General features: G+C 38.4%; 1 protein-coding gene across 2 annotated transcripts in view; it reads right to left on the reverse strand.

The window, feature by feature from the left end:
* Positions 1 to 11,338: 11,338 nt before the first annotated feature.
* slc66a2 (solute carrier family 66 member 2) overlaps positions 11,339 to 26,089 on the reverse strand; it is a 32,855-nt gene continuing 18,104 nt past the window's right edge. For both annotated transcript variants that reach the window (XM_007900580.2, XM_042332020.1), the window contains 2 exons: positions 24,880 to 25,096; positions 11,339 to 12,091 (listed from right to left, as the gene is read on the reverse strand). In XM_007900580.2, the coding sequence (XP_007898771.1) occupies positions 11,884 to 12,091; positions 24,880 to 25,096 (425 nt within the window). In that variant the 3' untranslated portion in view covers positions 11,339 to 11,883. The remainder of the gene's footprint in view (positions 12,092 to 24,879; positions 25,097 to 26,089) is intronic.

Raw genomic sequence — 26,089 nt, forward strand, 5'->3', positions numbered from 1 at the left:
AAGATTTGTCCTTGTATTTAAAAGTTGATAAACAGGATATAGGACAGAGCTAAAGCAGGGGAGCTGGCATCTGCATAGACACAATAAGCCAAATGTTTTTCTCTGCTGCAAACATTCAAGGAATCAATAATTCTTATTTCCAGTTGTAATACCTGCTGTAAAGCATAGGTATGTGAATATCAGGTGAGGTCAAGGCAGGGATCAGCTGTGGAAGTCTCCACAATTGAAGATCCAGCTGAATGTCACTGCACTCAAAAATGAGTGCATAAAGAAAACCTGCTTCAAAATGAAGAAGTTGCAGAATTCTAGATGCTGTGAAATGCTAAGAAAATAGAGTAAATCTAGTCCCAGGTGGAATATATACCCTGTTATTAATGTATATTGTGATCAATGGGCAAGGGGTGAAAAATGTGGTATGTTTTAAAAAATAATAACAATTCTTACATTTGGTATAGTGCCTTTCAAGTTAGGAGGATGTCCCAAAGCGCATTATAGAATACATGTATAGTGCAGTAACTGAATTTTGTGGGCGAACCTGGAGGCCAATTTATGCACAGATAATTACTGGTGGTGGGTGATAAGTGCATGTTAGCAGCCCAAGCAGACTCGCTCTATACTTTTCCCTCCTTCCCTGTGAGCTCAGAACCACCTCTTCATCAGAAAGCTCAGCCCTGTCGTGTGGGTGATTTGCGGGTGTGAACCAATTTACTGTACCATCAGCTCAGAACATGTTCCTTCATCAGGAGAACCTTTTCTTTATCCTCCAATTTGCATGTAAACAAACTAAAATCCTTAGGGGTTGTATCAGTGGTGAACATATGTTTAATTTACAAGAAATACCATTAACTGGTATTCAATTAAGAAAGAAAGAACTTGTATTTTTCTAGCACTGTATCACATCAAAAATCTCAAGTGCGGCGGGGGTAATTATTGTGAAATGTAGTGACTGTTTGTACTAGGTAAATATGGCAGTCATATTTTGGTCACCAATGTCCAAAAACAGCCATGAGGTGAGTGAGAAGTCAATCTGGAGGATTGTTGATAGTCACTCTAAACACTCAGAAACAGACGTATTATTTGGGAAGATATCATACAGTGGAAAAAGTCCAATGTTTGGAGGATAATCAGCATTCAAAAGGTTGGGCCTGGCTGAGAGACATTTTCTTCTGAGTAGAAAGATATTTGTGTCACAAAGTAGCTGAATGTATAATTGACTATTGTGAACAATTGCTGAGATTTAGAACAAGCAGGCACCCTAGATTTAAGAAACTGCAATTTACTGATAGACTGATAACCGAAGTTACACAATTATTTTTGTACTTACTGGTTTTAACCAAGTTTTGCTCTTACCCTTTCTAAAACGCTGAGGATTCTACCCTATATACTGTCGGATTATGCCAGTGTAAGAATTGATTTTTACTGAAGGATTGGCTACACATAACAGTATTGCAGAATATTCAGGGCACTGTGATGGTCTGTTGAGTTTAACCAATGAATGACACAGTTTTGTGAAGGCACCCGATTCGATTCTTCAGTTTGTGTTGTTAGCTGATCGCAGCCAGGTTACAGCGTCTCCTGTGTTAGTAAGGAGGAGATCAGTCAGAGCTCTTATCTCTGATTACTATCCAGTGAAATCCACTTGACAAGTGTTTGTCTGGATTTGGCATGAGCAGCTGTTAGTATTGATTGACACGGTTCCCTTTTTTCTTAACAATATACTGTATTTATTGATTGACGTAAATAAAATATAGACTTACATGTGTAAGAACTTTTTCTCATCACAACACAACGCAACAGTATCAAGGCATCCTCGCCTGGTAGTTCTTCTGTCCTTTATCTAGAGGGTGCAGTTACACAGTGGGGCCAGTCCATGTTCTGCCATCCTTTATCTATAGCAGGGATGGTAAGCCACAATTCCCTCTCTGATATCCCCCATAAATAGATGGGGGAACAAGGACAGACATGCATTACATACACTGTGTAAATATTGTCAGGTACTCTTGGGATACAGAGCGAGCACATCTGTGGACACTACAGGGTTTACACCTGAGCTGAGGGTTGGAGCCACGAGGCATGGAGGAAAGGGGGGGGGGTGGGTGGAGGTAGGAGGATGACCGAAGACACAGTCAAAGAAGAAGGTCTTGAGATGGGCCTCACAGGAGTTAAGTGAGGGGCTATGGGATGGAGTTCCAGAGGGTGAGGGCAGAAAGGCTGAGGGCGGGAGGGGCGGTCTGGCGGGTGTTTGGGGGGGATAGGGACAGGGAGCAGGCCAGTGCAGGCCAAACAGAGGGAGAAGGTAGATTGGCAACATTTCAGTTACCAATTAACTAAAACATTAGTTCCTCCCACTACAGACCAGAGGCCCTGGTAGGTGGGGAACTGATGCTGATGTGAGTCTGGTTCAATATTGAGACTCATACACATTAAGGGCAGAGTTTGTCTGTGAAAAAGAACAGTAGACTGAAGAGAGAGAGTCAAACACCTTCAGAAGTGGAGAGGAAAAAAATAATAAAACCAATTAGCTAGAGGAAAAAAGATTCCTAAAAATGCCATTCTATATCACCAGTTGAGCCAATGTAATAAAAATTAAAACTTTACACATCTTTAAGGAGAATATTCTTTAAATATACTCTGTATAATACATACACTTTAAAGGAGAGGATTTTTTGGCCTTTTATATTCAAAATGCTTACATTGTCAGTTAACATATTCATTTTCCCACAAACAGATGACTTGCAATCAATTACAAAAATCTTGAAGAACCTAAATAACTGGCTGATGTTAAAATTAGTGGACAATTATACAGTTTAATTTACTGCTGATCTGATCTTAATCCTTGTTAACCTCCTGCTTTCCTAGAAGCTTAGTTTAATGTTAAATGTGGTATCTCACAAATTATCCAAGGGACTGTGTGGCCAACTGGCTTCTTCTAATGATTGCAGGCAGAATTGTGCAGAGTGTGCTCTGGAACAGATGACCTGCAGCAAATTGAAGTATATGGACCTTGTGTGTTCACATCTATTCTGTGCCCATACTTGTGTTTTGCCCACAAATATACAGTCAATTCACTTTACAGTATATACTGTGAAGCACTTTGATATGTCCAGAAGTCAAAAGTACTATATCAAATGCAAGGATTATTATTTTACTATTATTGTGCCATATCATATTATGTTAATATCTATTGTGTGCTTATATCATATTGTGTCGTGTCATATTGTGTGTTCATATATATTGTGTGATCGTATCAAAATAATAATCCTTTCATTTCATATAGCGCCATGATCATTTATTCAAAGCATCTGAAAGTGCTTCACAAGTATAGTGACTGTATTTTTTAGGGAGGTAGGTGGATGGGTTTGGGTAGATGGATGGATGGATGATAGATAGAGGATAGATACTCCTGCTTCTATGTTTCTATGACACCGGGAGAAACTCCCTTATCTTTTCAAATAGTGCCATGGGAACTCTAATGTCCAGCCAAACAGGCAGAACTTTTCATCCAAAGGACGTCACCTCTGCCATTGCAGTACTGCCCCAGAACTGGACTGGAGTGTCAGCCTAGACTATGAGCTCAAAAGTCACAATGTGGGCCTTGAACTCATTATCTTGACTCAGAAGCAAGAGGGCTCTTGATGAAGCCAGCTTCTGGATTATCAAATTGCTTTTATTTTCTTACCTATTACCAAGCAGTGGTAATTTTAACAGATAAAACTTATTGTCTAAAACATAAAGTATTGAGCAGGTTTTATTTTCCGACTCTATTCCTGATCCTCCCAACCAATGAGAACAACATGGCTACAAGTGTGTGTGTTTCGAGGGCAGGACACGTGAGTGGAAACAACAGAACAAAAATTAATGCTGTGGTAAAAGCATTTTTTTTACTGGGTTTTAAAACAAACTAAATATATTCCCCTTTACTATATTTTAGGGAAAAGTTTAGGAAAGTTACTTGATAAAATGGAAAATTAAGTCACTCTTTTGGTTCAGTTTATTCTCCCTGACTCATTCATTTCCCATTATGTAACATTAGTTTTACACTTACATGAATTAATTATTATTTTGATGGTACAATGTGTAAATATTACAAAAAAAAATTAATTAGTTCTCTTGCGTAAAGCTAGCATATTAGTCAACATTTCGTATAATAATAATCTAATTCGCAATTTGTACATTTTTGTATGTGTTGTCATTCACTCTTTTTAATTTGTTAGGATTTTACTTCGATCAAGTGAACAGCAAAGCAAAATATTTTAGGAAGCAACTCTCTACAATTTTTGATCACATAAGTTTAAGATCACATACACAAAGCAGAACTCAGCCGCATGGGAATGCATTCCCATTCCTTCCAGAAATTTGCTTTACAAGAAAAGTCCTTTAAAAGAAAGAATCAATCTGGCTATCAGATTCAGAGAAAACAAATGTTACTGTCACATCAAACTGGGTATTAAAAGTACCTATGACATATTAGCAGATCACAATTCTTGATAGTTAACTATGGATGTTAGTTACTAGTCTGAGGATTATTCAGAATGGAAAATCATCACACATTAAGGATATGTTGACCCTAGTTGTCCGTATCAGCACCAACGGCTCCTGTCAGTGCAAAACCTTAACACGATCCTCGATAGTTTATGGCGTATATTATACAACATTACAGGCAGTTTGGAATTATTCCAATCTATTATCTAATCTCAAGTGTCTGATTGTAGTAAATTCTTCAAACTTTATTCTTCCAGTTTATGATGTTATCGATTTACTGCCTCATAAATAATAATAATAATCCTTGTATTTGAATGGAAGATATTCCCACAAATAAAATCTTGTATATTTTTTTGAATGAAAACCTGGGCCTTTGGTCAATGTGAAGCATTTCTAAATTAGTTCTTAACTTGGGGATAACAAATAGTATCCTTCAGCTAAAATAATCCATTTTAAAATGAGTTGTTAGAACACTGTGGAGTTCCTATGCTGCTCAATTACCACCAATTCTCAGTAAAGATTAACCATTGATTATTCTTTACATTAAATTGAGGATTTTGTTTTTGTGATTGTTCCATTGAGCCCGTAAAACCCTTGCTGAAAGATCAAAGGACGTTATCTTATCTACTAGTGAAGATCCAAATGTTTGGGCTCAGTTGATCAGAAAGCATCTGAAAAGCATTCAGTTCCATCGCTGAAGGAGTTTGAAAACATTGATAAATAATCATTAAAAAAAGGTCCATAATCCACCCTGATTATCCTGAACTACTCTTGACTGCAGTCCTCTGTAGATAGCTGTCTTGTGCATCATGGTGACCAGCTAATGAGATACTGATAAGGATCTAGATCCGGAGGACACATCCATCATTTGGCTCCACAGGCTTATGACACAAAATAACCGATCAATGTGGAAGTCTGAGGGTGCAGGTCCTTTGTGGGAAAGTAGAGAATTGCCTCAGATTAGGGGCGCATTCACAAGAAGGCGCATTCACAAGGAACTGCTGAATATCATTTTTAACCCAAGCATATAGAAATTCTCCATAAGGCATTAGCCCGACTCAATTTGTAGCACTTGAAAGTTGTGGATACAAGTCTCACAGTGAAACTTATAGCTCATAAATCAGCTCATAACACTTCAGTCCATTACAGTGCTAGTGGTGGCTGCATTGTTGCCGATACTGTTCTTCAAATGCAGCATTGAACCAATGTCCTGACTTTCTGTTCAGGTGAATGTTAAAGAACTCATGACATTATTTATAAAGAGAAGGGAGTTTCTCCCAGTGTCTTCAACAATATTTTTTCAGTTAATAATAATCCTTGCATTTGATATAGCGCTTATCACATCTTCTAGACGTATCAAAGCGCTTCACAGAATATACTGTAAAGTGAATTGACTGTATATTTGTGGGCTAAACCCAGCAACCAATTGTGCACAGCAGTGTCTCACAAATCCAGTTGTGGATTGAAGAGACCGATTTATTATTTTTTTTCTTGAGATTATTATCAGGCGTGTGGAGTAAGGAAACTTGCCCAAGGTTTTGCCCTGCTGGGAATCGAACCCAGGTCTCTCGCTTGCAAGGCGAGTTCTCTAACCACTGAGCTACAGGACTCCACTAAAAACTGAAAGCTCTGTGAACAGCAAAAAGTCTTATTTGTTTTTAACAGAAGAATTTGCGATTTGCTAATTATTCAGTCTTTTGTATTCATGTTCTAAAAATGGAAGTTTGAGTTACCCATTACATTTCCTGTATTTAACCAAGTAAAAAATAGCTGAGGGATCAGAAATGACAGCCCAGATATCCCCTGGATAATTTCTCTTGCAAGATGGTTACACACTGCTCAAAATAGACCAAATCAGAGCACTGGCCTATTTGATTTGACTGCTGTGATGGCACAGATGTTCTTTGCAATCTGATATGAAGAACTAGAGGTGATCAACTCCTCTGCCCAGAATAATATACTCACTTCCACACTTCGAGAACACGTTGAGTACCTTTGAAAAAGCATCTCAATTTTATTCAATAGATCAGATGCTAGGGGGATAAACATGCTATATTTGATAACAGATTTGATAATTATTGAATTTGGTTGCGAAACATCACTTTTTCTTCATCTGTTCCTCATGTCACAGAACTAACCTCCCATTCTCCGCAACCTGACTTTAGTACAGTGGTTGGGTAGGAATTAATTTTTCACCTCACATCTTGGATTCCAACCTGTGGTCCAGATTATTTGCGTCACTTCACAGGATACTGATCGACTTACAGATCCCACAAATATGCCCATCAAAAAACAGCACTGCCAGAGATTGTTGGGCCCATCCAATGTGTTGCCGATTGTCATTTGTGATTGAGCAGAATTTTGGAACGTTTTTAAATTCAGTCTCCCTTTGAAAGCTGGGTTTCCACATGCTGCGGAACTGTTCCCTGAATCTCTGCAGTCTGCAATACTTTAATGAAGTTTTCTTAATCAGCACCCTCATAGTTTGAAAAACAACTTCCTATATCAGTATTTTGTAATGCTAACATATATCACTTGTCTCACAACATCCATAAAAAACTGCAAGACTGTTGCAATTTATTGTGGATTGTTTAAAAAAACAGAACCAGGTAAAACTCAAATAATTGTGCAGTAAAAGTATCTTATTAATGCAAATATACATGTTGAGCAGAAATAATAATCATAATCCTTGTATTTGATATTGCACTTTATCACATCTTCGAAACGTCTCAAAGCGCTTCACAGAATATACTGTAAAATGTAGTGACTGTGTATTTTGTGTGCAGAACGCCAAATTGTAATGATTTCAATTTGGCATTTAATCCCAGGGTGCACTTTTATTCAAGTCTCTGGGAATTTATCATGAGTGCACTTCTGCAATGTTTAAAATATCTCATGAGAAAACCACTAAGGACTAAAGCTACATATCTGCAATTGAACCAGAACATAAAATACAATCACACCCAGTATCAATGGTGTATGTCTAGCAGTTTATTCAATTATAATGATTCATGGATAAACAATATGGCTGGAACTATGAATAAATTATTACATCAAACAATCAAAAAGCATTGTGACCTCCCTTGCTTTGAAATACTACCATAAGCAGAATTTCTTTGAAAGTAAGAAATAGGTGACGTTATATTGCATGTATGGGGTCAATAATCCCAATGTATCTTTTTGACACATTAATGCTTGCAGGTGCCAGTCTGTAAAAACACAGAAGTAAAAAGTGTTTGTCAGCAAGTTGTCACCAGTTCAGGACTTGTGATTAGTGAGTTGTTCCCTTCAGTGAACAGTAAATTTATCACTTCACAATTTAAAAAAAATGACACTGGTACAAGATGTCATGCCAGCATCATTTACACTCCATCAGGCAGTGTGGAAGTGCGCAATGTGTATGTGTTTTTGAGGACTGGAGGATCAACAATGGCGTTTCCAAACGAAGTACATTAAAGACTTAATGCAAAATATATTCTGTATGACTGACAGCTACTTTTTTCATTTTTCTCCCAATATTTGCACCTATACCCTTGACTGGAAATTTGCCCGCAAGCCCATGACTAAAAGTTCTAAAGTGGAAATTTATAAAAAATTCAACTAATAACAGTGGTTTTGATTTTTTCCACTTATTACACACCCAATTATTTATTCCCATAAGTTAATACAATGCTCAAGTTAATACAAGGATATTTAAAATGACAGAAACATTAGTATTTTGATCACTAGTCCCTTAATCTCCTGTTTGGTTTCTCTTGTTCCTTCTCTGAAGGTGTGCATTAGAAATTAAAGAATCATATTGTTATGGGCGAATGAAAAGGAAAACAGCAATACCCTCAAAGTAATAGGATGGCCGGAGTTAACTACTCTTTGCTGGTCAAACAATACCTTGTTTGGGCAATAAGCTCTTTTTTGAGGAGGGTTGGGGAGAGTGTGACATAAAACAGGAATATAACTCAAGTCCTCATCTTCAATACCAAGTAAGTTCCTCACAATAACAAAAGCTAAACAATAAATCTAAAACATATTCTTACACAAAAATGTAGGTGAACATCAGAAATACATTTCTGATACTATTGCTCCTATAGCAGCCAGAAATAAACAGTTATGAAGTACAATATTCTGAGATGCTGCTTTGACTGTATTTGCATGGGAAACACTTCTGAATCCAGCACACTGAACCTGAAATAAATACTTTTTGTAAACATTATGCAGTTCAGCTTTATACTTGGACCAAAAAGTTGGCATGTGTGAGACTCTCCCTTTTTCCTGATAACTGAGCAGGCGGCACTATGAACTCTGAAGAACAGTCAAAAATAATCACCCTTTTTCAACTGAATTTAGTCCAAGGGTACAATAAATCCCAAGCTCAAAGTTTGGGCCATAAGATGAGTCAATGTCATTCAGTTTTACAGAAGTGACAGCCTGCACAAGCGAGCTCACTAGAAGTGGGAATAAGAACCACAGTGAAAATGAACAGCGAGAGTAAAAATAGAATGAAATTGGAATAAGAACAAAAGTGAAGTGAGAATGAAAAAGAGTGAAAGTGAATAATGGTGAAGTGTTCCCAACTTGTACAACTGTTCTTCCTTCATATCGTCAAAGAACATTTAACAAAATGAAAATCTGATAATTCAACAGAGAGCAGAGTCTGCAATGCATTGCATCTCCTTGGTTATTTTGGAAACAAATATCTGTTAAGCCTGAACACATTTATGATAGATCAAGCTGCCTAGAAACAGAAATACTGTAATATTTACATGGCATATTCTCAATTGTAAGGTCACTTAGGCCCAAAGCAAAAGATCAAATCTGTCGTAGAACAAGCACCACTCAAGTGACATGTTTTAGTTACAACGATGTGAATCGTTCCTGAATGAATAAGGAGATTAATGGTTTGAAAGCAAAATTCATCTCTGGAGACAGTTCTCATTAGTAGGAGCACTGCCACCCAAACTAAAGATTAAACATTCAAACTTCTAGTTAAACATCCAACTATCAGTAAAATAACACATATTTACAGATTTGATTGACATGCCCACTCACCATTCTAAATGGGTTTGTAATGTGTTACTATTTTAATGTAACAAATACATTTTGTGATAGCTTTGTGATATCCTGCAAGCATGTCAAACAGGAACAAATTCCAAACCGATTTAACAATACAGGCCAAAATCATGAACAAAAATTACAAGTTCAGATAACAGCAATCTCATAAACCTTGGTATCTCAATGGCGTTTGTACAAAAAAAACAAATAGGAGAAACTCAAGTGAGATGTTTGGCAATAAACTGAGACAGTGAGCTTTGTGCGGTACAGGAAGTACTAAATGGGGTGAAAACAAAAGGTTTCTAAATGGCATACACTAATTTTCTCATGCAATCTATACCGTATCACAGAATCAGACACTACAGTAGTTTCAAAGTGGATTCATAGACACCAATGACCAATTCCTTGTTCAACATCAATGTGAAGAAAAAAGACTTTTTGGTGACGACAGTGAATATTATGGAAGAAAAAAAATCGGGACAAATCATAAATTATATTCAGATTAACAAAGCATATTTTAAAATCAAACCAGATGTTGGGCAGCATCTTTGTACTCCTGATTCCCCAGGTAGACTGACTGAGGTCAGACACTCAGTGTATGAGGAGCACATTAAGCAAAAGCAAGATGAAAGAGAGAAACATGAGGGGATGTTGCCCTCGAGCAATTATATCATCAATGTGTGGTTTGTTTAAATGCAGGACACCTGGGGAATTGTCTGTGTACAGCAAGCACTAAATGGGAATGAAAATAAAAAGTTTCTAAATGGCATACGCCAGTTTGCTCATCCAATGTAGCAAAGCTTCCTCACATTTTAGATTTATAAGCAAGTAGACGTGGGCTAGAGAGAGCACAAATCACTACCAAAGGCGTTATATCTCTTGGGGATTTAAAAAATTGCTCCATTCAGGCATTGCTGTAGCAATTAATCATGTGATTGGAACACTTAATAAAAACCTAGTGAAAGGGAAGGGCATTAACATGATCTACAGGACTCTGTAGTCTCATTATGTTCCATCTTAATAAAAGATGACTCTACCTTCATTGTCCCTTTTTTGAAAACTTAAAATAATCCAAATTATTTTTGCGAGGATGAAATTTCCTCTTATTAAGGCACTTTCTCTTTCTTCCTCTTTCTGGGATCTCCACCCATTATCCCTGACTGACTGACTGAGTGGGTGGCCAGTGTGCTCCCAGACCTCTTTTTTGGGGGGAATGCAGAGTTTTTGGGACGTCCTCCCGACGTGAAAGGCGCTGTACAAATGTAATCTTGTTGTTGTTTTAACTGGAGTGAAAGAACTAGCACCAATTTAATTCAATGTAATTTCTATTCTTCACCATTGTTTTGTGGGTTAAACATTCATTGCTCAGATTAACTATCAATAAATACTGATGAAAGACTAGAGAAGACATGGAACAGGGACATCAGTGGACTTCCAAAATGCAACAGAGAGCCCATACACCAATGCAGTGCTCAGAGGTGGGGATGGTTTCATTGTCAGAGGTGCTGTTTTGCAGATGAGATGTTAAACCGAGGTCCCTTCTGCTTGTTCAGGTGCATGTTACAAGATCCACTATTGGCACTATTCGAATCCATGGCACTATTCGAAAAGAAAAAGAAGTTTCCCCCAGTTTTCTGGCCAACAATCTGCCAAATAAAAAATTGGTCACTCACTCCATGGCTGTTTGTGGGACATTGCTGTTTGCTAAACTGGCTGCCATATTTCGCCCACAAAAATCACTTTACAGTATATTCTGTGAAGCGCTTTGAGACATCTCAACAATGTGATAAGGCGCTATATCAAATGTAAGTATTATTATTATATATTATTATTAATCCTCCCATCACAAAGAGGAATATATCCTTGAAATAAGCCCTTTTGAGGGAGGGGAAAAGAAAGGAGAACAGAAGAGCTATATTGCAGCTTAAATGTTAAAGAGAATCATATTTCTTTCAAATGGTTTACAATCGTTCTTAGTGATGCTCACTCTTTGAATGTTTACTTCAAAGAATGAATGAAAACCCGACTTCACATCTCAGAATCTGGCATCATAGAACACTAGGTTGCACTAGTGATATTGATCAGCAAGGAAATCCAAGATAGAATTTTCAGATGGAAAAAAACACTTAACTCCAGAAAACAGATATGCAAGCAAATCGACTCCGAAAATATTGGTGTGAAAGAGGCAGATAAAAAATCCCCTTTACAGCTTTTAAAGCCTCTTATTTGTAAGAGTTTTTGAAATTGTTCCAGCAGGCTGAGATTCAACTTGTCACTTTGAAGTCCGGGGCTTTCAATGTGCTTTCGATGGGTTGGTTGATGGTTTGGTGTGTTTGTTGAACAGCTCTCTGTTTAAAGTGCCTTGGTATTGGTGGAAGGGACCGTGTGGGACGATGGTTTCTGAGGGTAACGGTCATAGTAGTAAGATTGGAAAAGGATGGCAATATCGACGAAAACTTGTAGTAATCCACAGATCCAAAACTGGAAAGGAGCTTGATTTAGGATGAAGTACACAGTCTTAAAAGTATCACCACTCGTCCACATCAACACCATTGCAGTACTTTGGAAGAAAGGGGGGGAGAAAATCACTGAATTAGATGAGCTTAACATACAGTGCAACAAAAGAGGATCCAAAAGAAAACTCAAATTGTGTGCAATAGTGTCCCACCATCCACCCCCATATGACCAATCTTCTCTCCAATCCTTGGTCCATCTACTTCAGTGCAGCTCCACTGGTGTTGGGGGAATCCTTTGGTATCTTTGCCCAAGTGGGTATTACTCACATCTTAAGTCTGGACAGTGTATGTTAGCATCTACTTGACCCAAAGGAGGGCTGGAGGGAGGGAAACAGGGAGGGAAAGAAGAGAGAAGCAAGAAGGTGCAGTGATTTTCCACTCAGTGGGGGGTGGGGGGGACGGGCGGGGAGGAGGGGGCAGAGAGAAACTGAAGGGAAAAGGAGAGGCTGTGCCTCCCCTTTGTGTTACCCCAACTCAGATCAGATAATATCACGCAGGCTGGAGTCTGTATGGATAACCTTGCTGAAACATTGGCAGAGCTATTCAGCAGTGGCTTAAAAATATACTCAGCAATAGTACTTATTGCTTTCGCTCACAAAATATACAGTCAATTCACGGTATATTATGTGAAGTGCTTTGGGACGTCTTGAAGACGTGATAAGGCACAAAATCAAATGCAAGGGTTATTATTATTATTATGACACGGGCCCGACTTACCTTCCTCACCAGGAGGTTTAGAGAGCACTTCAGGGAAGTTTGTAACGACTACAAAGGTCTGCAAATACGCACTCAGAAACTTACACAGAGCAACTGCTACCAGCCTCCGGCTGACCAATATCTACTGACTGAGGAGAGCTGACAGCGGCCTCTTTTTGAATGCAGAAATATAAAAAGTGGTTTCTTGTACCGGTAATAATTTGTTTATATAAAACGTAAAAAATTTCAATATGCTATCTTTACCCTGCAGCCATTATGCTGCCAATGACACAAAGAAATAACAAGGAATTCCTCAAATAGTTACTGTCTCAATTGCAGAACTGATGGCTGAGAGAATATATCGCTGTACAACCGCTGGGAATTAACTATTGCTAGCCCTTAGCACTATTTTTCTTTTACAGTACTTTTTTCAAATAAAACACACACTAGAATGAGATCCATCAAGTTCTGAAAAAACATACAAGCTTAAATCTGATAAAATATGCCAACTTTAACCAGATCGCAGATCCTAAGAGATTTGGATGAAGAAGGCACTTTGGCCCATTTGATCTCATCAATGCAGAACACCTACCCTATCGTCCTCCCATTAGTCAATTCAAAGGCAATGCAGGACTGAACATTTCTTCAGTTCTGATCAGGATGCTCCATGTGATGCATTTTGACAATATTTGTGATTAAAGAATTTCCTATTACTATATAAGTGCACATCAGCAAAGTGACCCCCATCCACAGCCCCCAGCCCCCACCCTCACAGAAAAATAATGTTACTCCTGGCAGAAGCCTGTCCATCAAATCAGTTCGGAGAATGCACAGAAGGGCCTACTGCAGTCATCATAGTCCTGTTTCTTAGTGGTCAGAGCACTTGACTTGCAAGCGAGAGCACCTGGATTCAATTCCCGGGTGAGGCGAAAAGTTAGACAAGTTTCCTTACTCCACACATCTCTGTTTACCCAGAGTAGATAAGAACCCGGTTGTTAGTCGGTTGGAAGATCGTTTTCCCAGGGGTAATAATGCCTTAAAAAAAACAATAATGATTTGGTCACTCAATCCACACGACTGTTTGTGAGACACTGCTGTATGCAATTGGCTGTGTACTTCTCCCACAAAATATAGAGTCAATTCACTTTATAGTGTATTCTGTGAAGTGCTTTGACGATGTCGAAGATGTGATAAGCTTCTATCTCAAAACAAGAATTATTATCATCATCATTTTCTTAAACTTTTTGAAAAACAAGACATAACAGAATTTGAAATATAAACTTCTAATTTTACTAGTTTTAGAAGCAAGTAGTGTTGCTGCACAGGCAACACCACTGTGCACAATTCCCCCCGCCAAGAATTCCATGCATCCCATCTCCAATCAAAATTCCAGAGAGATTGTTGGAATGGAATGCACACTCTCCCTGGAAGGATACATCCTGCTTACCTAATTCCGGAAGTATTAGGCGCAGGTTGGCAAGAGCCAAGGCTTGGGGACCCCAGAGAGTGTTTTGGGGTACGGCTAGAGTTTAACCAACTGAAACTGCATGGCTTGGTATTAATAGTACTGTTTGGCAAGCTTTCCCACTGCTTATCCAGCTAGGACCACCCTACCCGATAGGGCTTTGGGTTGCAGGGTTAACAGGAGCTGTGTGGGAGGATTACTTGCCCCAATGACTGGTCTGCCCTTCCAAGTCCTGCCTGTCCAAGTCCTGCCCATGAACCAGGAAGTTTTACAATCGTAAACATTTTTTAATTGGAGAAGTCAGCTTAACAACTAAACTCAGTTTAATATTTTTCCTTGGCTAGTTTTATGCTGAATTACAGAGATATGGGGCATTGGCAAGGCCCCCGGAAAGCACTTTTTTTTTTGGAAGGGGCCGGAATAGAAGGCTTCAACAGTTCAACAGCAGCGTGCCCCAAATAATGAGATAAGTTTGTAGAGCTATGGGGAGAGAGTGGGGGAATGGAATTGGGTTGGATAGTTCTTTTCAAAGAACCGCCACAGACACGATGGGCCGAATGGTCTCCTTCTGTACTGTTTGAATCTATGCAGTTTCTGGCAACTACTGTACAGAGAATTCTCCCCTCCTGCTGGTGAAACTGTTCTGCACCATAAAACAGAGCAAGAGGTGAAGCTGCAACTGCGCAAAACTACTTTATAAAGCACTTCTTTCTCCATTACAAATCTAGCGCATATTTTTCTGCATTGATAAGATAGTAAATTAGTCATTTCTGATAAGAAAACGAACAGTTTACTCTCGTATCTGGCTGACCAGCAGAATTTTCTGACATGCTTTTATTGAGGGCGGCCAAATTCTAATGTACTATGTAATCTTAGTGACTGAACAAAACTCAATGGGGACCAATATTTCCTTGCATTTGATATAGAGCCTTATCATGTTGTCACGACATCTCACAAGTGCTTCACAGGATATACTGAAAAGTAATGTGTGTAAACGTATTTTATGAGCAATAGCACACAATAATAAAGTCATTTCTAATGGGATTCTTAATAAGGTTTAAGTGCCAACTCTTCTGGGAACCCAAAGTCCATTCCACATACTAGCAGTTTCCTTATTAAAGAGTACTATACATCAGAGATCTTCTCTGCCACAGCAATAGCGTCCCAGCTATCACTGTCGGGTCAAATTACAAAGGATTCTCCAACCTGATTTTATATAACTGAACAGAATCTCAAATTAAAATTTGTTCAGAAATTAATCCAGAAAAATAATACAGTATCTTCATTTAAAGAGTTTGCATGCAGTTTTGGGGGGAAGGGAGGAAAGATACAGGAAATAAGATTATAGCTCTAACAGGACCAAAATTTACAGGAGGTGGNAAAAAGTTGTATTGTATTTCAAAGATATTAATACAGACACAATGAGAGGGGACATGTTATGTTTTAAACTTCTTTCAGATTAAACCTGCACGTAATACCTTCTGGTATTAGGTAAACAAGGTGTGCATTCCATTCCAAATAAAGGGAAATTTCCACTTATGTGGAACTCTCATTAGTTTAGTTTGGAATTTCTTAAAAAACATGTTAATGAGTTCACACATGTGTCAGGCCCCACCTCCCTGACCAAAAAAAACCCTCTAAAGACCTAAGAGTAATAAAAACTAACCTTGCATTGCACCTATTTTCAGACAAAATTTAATCTGGGCAAAATGAAACTATGCTGGGGATACTTAGAAGCTGTTTAAATTTCACCCGATTAGTTATTCTCCACAAAATGGATGCATAGAGAATCACCGAGATTATACCATTCCTGCAATGGTTTCCTTGTAACAGCAGACACTGTCCCACGTGGCTAAATGGTTGCCACAGGAACCGTTGACTCATCGTCGAAATTGAGAAACTAATTCATTTTCTAGATTAAGATCTTTCAGTTCATTTCTGTATATACTCAATATACATTCATGTACAAACTCTACAAATTCATCACTGCACATTACAGAAAATTCAGTGAAGCGCTTTGAGGCATTTCAATGTGATAAGGTTCTACATCAAATACAATGATTATAGTAATGATAATATCTCGTTCTAGAATATTACAAGTAACACACTCCATTTTAATAGAATCCAGATCGTTTCTTAAACGTTAGCAGCAAAATTTGAATTTATCCATAGTAAACAACAATCATAATGACAAGACGAGTAGAGGATAATATGTCTCAGAGATACAACCACTGCTTTCTGGAGTTTTGCTTCAATAGGTGTAAATATCAGTTTTTTTCAAAATTAATATTCTAGATATTAATGCAAAAACTATTTGCAAAACAAGATTAGAGTACAAAATGCTTTCCAATCCCATTTAAAACAATTATTTAATAGCATAAAATGATTATAAAGCAATTGGCCCTCTCTCCCTGCCTTCAAAAGTCTCTTAAAAATCTATTTTTGACAATGTTTTAGGTCAACATTCTCAAACCCTTTACCCTTTTCAGTCTTTGTAAAGTGCTTAGAGATATAATCCAAATTGAAAGGCACTTATATAAGTACAGTAGGTAAATGTTTATTCAGAATGATCATTTAGTGCAAACCGGTTTTGACCCTATCGGGCAGCTCAGTAAATGTATTCAGTCAGTAGCTGGTTACAGAGCAGAACATCCAAGGTTCAAGCTCAGGTCTGGGACGACTTCACAGATCTCAGTGGTGGTGGTATCCAGCTCGCACAAGATTTTATTCTTCATTTAAATGAGAACAAAAAAAGGATCTGCATATAATAATAATAATCCTTGCATTTGATATAGCGCTTTTCACGTCGGGAGGACGTCCCAAAGCGCTTCACAGAACACACTGTAAAGTGAATTGACTGTATGTTCGTGGGCGAACGTGGCAGCCAATTGCGCACAGCAGTGTCCCACAAACAGTCGTAGATTGAAAATGACCAATTTATTATTGTTTTTGGTTTTGGAGGGATTATTATTAGGCGGGGTGGAGTAAGGAAACTTGTCCAAGGTTTCACCCTGTCTGGAATTGAACTCAGGTCTCTCGCTTGCAAAGTGAGTGCTCTAACCACTGAGCTACAGGACTCCACGATATGCGTGCACTTCAAAGACAAAGTTACGACAACTATTTGAAATCCTTCACTGACTGCATTTCTCAAGACAGATTCTGGCACTCTCCCGCACTAGGCTCTGTGACTCGATCACCTCCATCCTTGCCCAACTCCACTGGCTTCTCATCATATAGACGATACAGTTCAAGATCCTGGTCCTCACCTTCAAAGCCCTCCATGGTCTTGCTCACCCTCCTAACTCCCTACTATCCTGTTCGCTCCCTCCGCTCAACGGGCTCTGGCCTGCTTCACGTCCCCCACCTTGCTCACCCCACTATTGGCAGGCGGGCCTTCTGCCACTCTGTACCCACCCTCTGGAACTCCATCCCACAGTCCCTCCCTCACCACCTTCAAGACCCACCTCAAGACCCTCTTCTCCGACCGTGTTTTCAATCTCCCTGCTTATCCCCCTTCCCTCCCCCACCCCGACCCTCAGCTTGGGTCTGAAACTCTGTCTGTCCAGCGCCTTGGGACGTCCTCCCGACGTGAAAGGTGCTATACAAATGTAATTTTGTTGTTGTGGCTTAACGTAAAGGAATTCCAAAGTCCATAAAACACAACTTTGAGTACGCTGTAATCTAAACATATCACAAGGAAGTTATCAGTGAATTGTTTGCACCTAATTTCATACCCTTCTCTCTTCTCGTCTCAGGGAGGAAATAATTCATGTTCTGCAAGCACCAGCAACGACCTAGTACTGCATTCAAGTTATCATGGTTTATGTGCAAGACAAAATAATAAGTCAGCAGGCTTTCTGAAGTACACATATTGGAACTGGCAAATAAAAAAACAAGTGATGGTCACATCACACTGCACAAGCAAATTATTGTTCATGTCTTCAAAATCTTTAAATAAGCCAAGGCAGCAGGACAAGAGGCTGCAGGTTCAGGATCACAAGCGACAATCTGAGGACAAAGGACAAACTAGGAAGTGTTTCTTTACACTGAAGGTAATTAATGACAAGAAGGGTGGCTGAGGCCAGGATGCTGGACTCATTTAAGAAACAGCTTTGGATGCTGTGATGGGAGGATGGTAGAGTGGATATTCCAGAAGGTTCAGATCACATTAGCTGAAGGGCTTTCTTCATCAGATCCTCATCCTTGGGATGAGGCAACGTGTGGGAGGCTATCCTACAACATACACTACACTTGACATTACCCTACACTCTTCACCATACCGGACAGTAAATCCTGTGAAATTTTTTGAGACATCTTTCTAACGTGAAAGGCGCAATATCAAATACAAACATCATATTATTAATTCCTTAACAATTCTGTAGTTCTCACAGGGAGCTCAGATTGTTCCCTATTTCTGGGAGCTAATCAGTTGGCATAAAAGTCCCCTAAGTGATCTCTGTTTACTTGCTCTTTGTTTTCTAGACACATGAAATTCTGCTACCGTGGAAACTGAAGCAATTTGTGATCTTCTGGTTAGATTTGTCCCATTGTCCTAACAGTGATGTTGTCTAATGTTATAAAGGGTGGGTTAGTGATGTAGTTTATTTATTTGGTGATGGGTGGCGGGGGAGAAATGAAAAGGAACTGCAGTGAGATTTATCTGGCAAACAAAGGTTGGTTTAAATTAGTTTTGTTTAATCTGCTGCCACTGAGATCAGTATAGTGGAAACAAAAGCATCTTTCTTTTTTCATTTATATGCCATTCTCTTTAAATTGGTTTTGTTCTCTCTATCAAAGTTTATTGGAAGCAGGTCATCTGCTTGCCCTTGACTGAGAAATACCGAATGGGGGCCTTAGAATGCAGGAAAAAGTAAAAAAGTGAATGAGAAATTATATCGTGCAGAGTTATTGCAAAATGTACTGTTGTACCAGTTTGATCATTTAGGCTTTGTATGATGAAAGAATTTACATTGAAACTTAGTCTGCCACTAACTCTTGAACCAACATTTTGAAACCATACTTCAAAACAGACCAGATACTTGGTGTTAAATACTTCAGATGAATTCAAATATCTCAGATAGTGAAAATGTTACAAGAACGTCAAATGTCATAATGTAATGTCTGTATATTCACATAAGGCTTTTGACCCAGTGCAGTATACAAAAGTATCCAAAGAAACACACGCTTTACTTATAAATAGAGCAGTCAGTCCCCTACACTTACATCAAGCCGAAGGCTAAATGCAATTAAAATCCAAAAGCAATTAAAGTGCAAAATTGACAAGGTAATCATTAGCAAAATAGCATTTTTGAGGTATTTTAAAACCACAGACTTTATTGCTCTGAAATCTCTTTTAGTGTTTGCCATCTTTAGATCTTTAGTCCAATCATCAGCAATGCTTTGTATTAAAAACAAATAGATCCAAATGGCTTTCTACACATAAATATCAATGTTGAGATTGCTATGTAAATATTAATTATTAATGACTGTGCTCACTCAAACACAAGGTTCCATCAGCTGATACCCATTATAATTGTCATCACTTATTGACCTTGATCCTATGAAAAACTGCCGTTGAGACATTCCAAAGTGAAGCATGAATAGGTTATTCATTGGTTTTAAATTCTTCCCTACTTACACATATCCTCCGGTATAAATAATAAGCATACATTGATCATTCCTGTCTACAAAGATCCAAAGAATATAGTTTTGTATCCTGTCCATTCCGCGCTAAATTAGGAGATCGAAGCTGAGGCAGCAATTGGTCTCAGCGTCATTGCTCAGGGGATTGGGGAGGGATGGAAAAAAAGAGATACAGTAGAACCCTGTTGTAAGTCGACCTCAACTTGTTACAGGCCAAGATCAAGAGCAGTTAATGCTTCTGCATAGTCACATCATAAATTACAGGACAGGTGACGAACAGGATTGCACTTGGTTGTGTATCATCTACTGTTTAATAGCTTGCTGAGATCTAGTTCTGCTGTATGATTTTAAAGCATGTATCTAACCTTCAGGAAATGGCATTTAAGAGGAAATTTGTGCTTAGTAGGACAGCATAAAGACCCACATCAGTTCTCCTGAACCGTATTAATGCAGGAGAAGGATCTCTGTTTGCAAATCAGACACAGCAACACGTTTGCTCTTTGTCCATTTCGTGATAACACATGTACTCCATATGTAGTCATGTCATGCTCGAATCACGGGTTTCATTACCTGGGCACATGTCTGGTCAGTTTGAAGCATCGCTGCTGTAAAGCTAACATACAGCAATACAGACATACATTGCCATGCAGATACATATTTTACTGCATTAAGAAGGCACAGAGGAACCAAGTAGGTTGTTGATGTCCACTGGGTTCTGGGTTCAAGCCCTACACAAATAGATGGGTTGAAAGCCTTCTTCTTCACAACTCTTAAGTGAAATTAGTTTGGGTAGCCCCAGCCTTGTATCTGCAGTGCTAACTGCATAAAACTGGAAATAATTGCCTACTGTAAAGACAAAGAAATATATGTGCTTATTTGGAGTTCTGTAGGTTAGAGCACTCGCTTCACAAGCGAGAGACCTGGGTTCGATTCCCGGCAGGGCAAAACACTGGGCAAATTTCCTTACTCCACAGGCCTCTGTTTACCTAGCAGTTAAGTAGGAACCTGGTTGTTAGTCGATTGGCAGATCACTTTTCTAGAGGTAATAATTCCTTAAAAAAAATGATAGTAATTTGGTTACTCAATCCACGACTGTTTGTGGGACACTGCTGTGTGCAATTGGCTGCCGCGTTTCGCCCACAAAATAGAGTCAATTCACTTTACAGTATATTCTGTGAAGCGCTTTGAGATGTCTCGAAGACATGATAAGGCGCTATATCCAATGCAAGGATTATGTATTATTATTATTGCCAAAGTCACAAACTCAGCGTCCCAGATCCACAAAGTCACACACTCAGCATCCCAGATCCACGCAGCCAGCACAAGGAAAGATGGAAAGATCCACTTGAACAAGCAGTGACAATCTTCCAATAGCTGTTCATTGTAATTTTGACATTTACTGCTTCTGGTGCTATTTTACAGCAAGGAACCGATTCACAACTGATATATTGGGGACAACTGCTGCCACACACTCGCACATTGCTGTGTCGCATTGCAAGTCTGAAACACTAACACGCATTGTTCATCCTGCTGTATAGCTATCAAAGAAATAAACTAAAACTAAAGGCCAAGCTCAAATATCTGTGTCACCTTACAGCCAGCAGCTGGTAGTATCTACCATCACAATCAAAAGTTTAAGTTTTCTTGCATTTTTCATATGAGAGCAGATATCCTGTGTATCAGTACTCCAAACCCAGCACTAGTTTTGTTCACTGATTGAAGTTGTAATCTTAACACATCGACACGCTGTTCTCCCAGCAGGAAGCCCAATCACAGTCTGAAAAAGCATAAAGGGTTGCATGTTGGGGAAGCAGTAGATGGATGTATCTAGAATTTATTTTCACTCTGCACTCGTATAAATTTCCTAACTGACACATTGCTCCAGAGATGAGAAGAACAGTGAGACATCTGCTTTTTCCATTTTCTTTAACGTATCACCAACAGCCATTCCACGGATCGGGATCAACGTAGAAGAAAAACATGTCTTCAATGTCTTTTCGAGTGGAGGAAAGGGAGAAAAAAAAACTAAAGATTTCCTGTTGGCTGGATATTTAATATTATCACCTGTGATCTAGCCTTCCTTTTTGCAGAAGTATCTTTTTCTTTCTTTGGTGGAGAGGGGGAAAGAGATGAGAAAAATTTGCAAAGTTTAATCCCCCCTGAAAAGAGAGAAATAAAGGAACCTTTAAAGTGTTTTAATTCTAACACCCAGCATTTGTCATCTTGTTTCATTCCAACCTAAAAACAGTCAGGGGCTGCATCACGCTTGCTAACCTGCTCGAAATGTCTAGATAAGGAGTCCCAATTCAAATTAGCACTTAGCACGCAAATCCATTGTACCTTTACTCCCAACACAGCTCAATAAAGGTTTCATGGCATTTGTATATAATAATAATATAATAATAATAATCCTTGCAATTGATATAGCGCTTTTCACGTCGGGAGGACGTCCCAAAGCGCTTCACAGAACACACTGTAAAGTGAATTAACTGCATATTTGTGGGCGAACGCGGCAGCCAATTGCGCACAGCAATGTCCCACAAACAGTCGTGGGTTGAAAATGACCAATTTATTATTGTTTTTGGTTTTGGAGGGATTATTATTAGGCGTGTGGAGTAAGGAAACTTGCCCAAGGTTTCGCCCTGCCTGGAATTGAACTCAGGTCTCTTGCTTGCAAAGCGAGCGCTCTAACCACTGAGCTACAGGACTCCGTAAACTAATGTAAAAGAGAAGCTTGCAGTAATCTTGATAAGCTAGCACAGCTGCTCTGTCTTTCCAGAACCTTGTATTAAACATTCAATGTTAAAAGGCATTTTTTAAAAAAAACTCCCAGGGCACTTTTCCAATGTATGGTGCCATTTTTCAGGTGGTCATTTTTCAGCCTGATCTTTGAGGAAAACTAAAACTGACAAGTCCATCGAACATTTGTAGAAATTAAGATTGGTGCCAGTATAAGGTCCAACTTTAACCAGCCATCCTAGTTGACAGAATACCGCCAACAAAAGGTTCCTACCCAACATTTTGATATCCCTGGGCTCTTTAGTTCATATCTGCTCAATGGAAACTATAAGGTCAGGTAATTGTAGATTTTCCAGGACAGCTATGAATTGACTTCATTCATTTCCCAAGATCTAGTGATGATAGGGTCAAATATTCACTGAGCTCTTTTTTTTGTGTGTAACAAAATGAAGTTTAACCACCGCAATAACTTGCATTTACAGTTTTTAACTTCCTTCACCCAACCAGCATCTTGGACCGCATAAGAAACAGAATTTTCTGGAGAATTATTTCAAAATATTCTTCAGTTGTGCTGGTAATATACTAAGTTCTTCATTTCGGTTATAGATGTGGAGAGGTGCTGACTAAAAATCAAATGATTCTCCTACAAGTTGGAAAGGGGAGTACTAAATGCTGAATGCTGCCTTTCCTAGTGACTGGAATCTGAGAGGCACATCAAATTGATCTGGTGTATTCTTCCCACTTATTCTACATATATTATGAAAAGCTGAAACACAGCTGAAAGAATGCTGCACCATTTAATGAAGAAAAGTGAAGTAGTTATTCTATTCATTTACATTAAGATCTAAAAACAAATTTAAAAACAAAATTCTCATCCTAAGCCCTCAACTCGTGACTCTTTTTTTTTTTAAATTCAGCTGTAAAATTGACTTATTTTAAATTAATGAAACACTTGACAATATTTAATTTGGGAAAATATTCCCCTTCATGCTTTGATGTCTCCCAAGATATGAATATATAGTAGTCTATTAGGCAGACTATCATCAATGTATCTCCTGCTGATCTGGAATCACAGGCACCAACAAAGATAAGAATATCAAGAAACAGTACAGTAGGAGGTTATTCAGCCCATTAAACCTGTTCCAATAGTTTATTGGATCATGGCAATCAGTGGATCAGTATAAAACACATATTTCTGTTTTAGACATACAGATCATTGAATCAGTAATAAAACACACATTTTAAAGTCTATTATAATCCAAAATGATGGGATTCATTTTGCTTTATTTAAAACAAACATATTCTCAAATTCAAATTACTGCAGATTGTTTACAATGTGGCATCTGGCATTTCTTTGCATCTTCAGTTCAAAAGATTGTTAAAGGCTAATAAAGGAAACTCAGTTCGCAACCCCATGTACAGTTCTGAATATGAACATTTGAGAAATGTCACAGAAAAAGGTCATGTCACTCAGCATTAGCAACAACCCAATTCTAAAGTGGTTAAAAATTCTGGTTAAAAAAGTTGAGAAATAATGCATTAGTATTTCCTTATTCTGCAATGATCAAACTTGCTCATCACTGTCAGGTGCTTTGAGGGGCAGGCAGATGGGCGATTGAAAAGGACAGACTGTAATTAAAGGGGCTCTTGTTATCTCAACTTGTGATCGGAAACAGTAGAATTATTGTTTTATTTGGCTTATAATACTGAGTGTATAAAATATACAGGAAAGATTGTAATTATCCCCCTATAACAGCATCATATGTAGTCCTGGAATAAAATGGGTTTCCTGCAGCTTAAAGGTTACTGTAACATTGTTATTAAAATCGGTGTGAATTTTCCATAGCGAAAATAGAATCTAGGATAAGGCCACTTCAAAGTAACAAGAACTAACTTCAGCAGTAATTAAATAAACATCTCACCCTAGCTAGATGGAATTACAATAATAATAATGATTCTTGAAGTCGATACATCACTTGTAACATCCAAACATCCCGAAGTGCTTCACACAGATAATTATTGACAAGTGTGGCGATGGTGTATATGTGGGCAAACCTGGCAGGTAATTTTTGCACTACCAATATCCTACAAACAGCCATAAAGTGAATTTATCAGGAGGATTGGTGGCCAGGACACCAGGAAAAACTTCCTTTCTTTTTTCGAACAGCTGTACCTGGTTTGAAAACCATCTGAAATACTTAGATTAGGAATGCATGATCTGATCAACTAAGAAATCAGAAATATAAGGACTGTAAAATAGATGTTTTTTTACAACGTTCAGGATCTTACCTCATTCCTTCTGTTGATTTGTTCTGGTGGTTACGGTATAGCTGTGGTGTACCCAGCATGGCCTCAGTGAAGACAGCGAAGAAGCCAAGTGTCTCTACAAAGAGCGACGAGTCAATAAGGAGGTAGGTTATGTATGCAGCAACCGCAGTGAAAGTCAGCACACACTGCACGTAATCGATAAATCTGCTCCATAGCCAGAAATACTGCAGATCAAAGTCTAAAACAGAAGCAACATATTTAGAAAACCATCCAGATATGCTTCAAAAATACATTTGGTTAATCCTATATAAGAGATCCAGTTTAGAAACAGCTGCCACCTCATCTGTGGTACAAAACCAATGCAATATTACTTCCAATACTGCAGTGTTTTGGAGTATGAAACAGAGTTTATATCTAATACTCTTAATTTGGAATTCAGTTTTCCACAGTTCTGAAAAAGAAACCGGTTTCCAAATTCAAATTTTTAATACAATTCGGCACAATCTCAAGTTTTAAGAAAAGTGGTTTAACAAGCGAAGATGATGTAGAATTTCAAGCCTAAAACATGGAGGATAAAATGAGTACTATGTTACTGATCACTTTTCAATTACTAAACATTAATTGCGTGGCTGACAGTTGTCTCAAAGCATCAAGACAATTACAGTACTTTGGACAATTTCTCTTCTCAACTCTCGTCTCTTACTTAGTCTTCAGTCCACTGGATATTGTATTAGTTTGACTCTATAAAGCTCTGGTTAAAGCTCTGTAAAACAACTTCCTACTGCTAGCTAACTGCAACTTGCTAATATGCAACACATGGTTTTAATAAGTAACACACAGAGCAAGGAGAGATCATTTGATAGGAGAGCAAAATATAATCCTTTCTAATCTCATTTAAAATCTTTCTCATTAACTTCTACTATTTTCTGAAAACAAGACATTCAATTTAAACTTTTGCTCAAAGATAAAATCAGCTGTGGAAATGAAGCGTTTAGAAATTATAAGACTGGAACCTAATCTGATTCCAGCCAATTATCCCCTTCTCTACCGACATTGCCCCAACAGCACCAGGCTTCGGACACAAACGGCTAAACAACAAATGAAAATTAGACAGCATAACTAAGCATAATTTGTTTGAGGTGGAGGGGGTCAAGATTAAGAAAGGATCTGACAGAAACCAAAGAGAAAAAAAGTAAAATAAGCTATTAGCTTGGGTTCAACTCAGAATAAA

Source organism: Callorhinchus milii, unplaced genomic scaffold (genome assembly GCF_018977255.1).
Source record: "Callorhinchus milii isolate IMCB2004 unplaced genomic scaffold, IMCB_Cmil_1.0 Scaffold2, whole genome shotgun sequence".
In the NCBI taxonomy this organism is placed as follows: Eukaryota; Metazoa; Chordata; class Chondrichthyes; order Chimaeriformes; family Callorhinchidae; genus Callorhinchus; species Callorhinchus milii.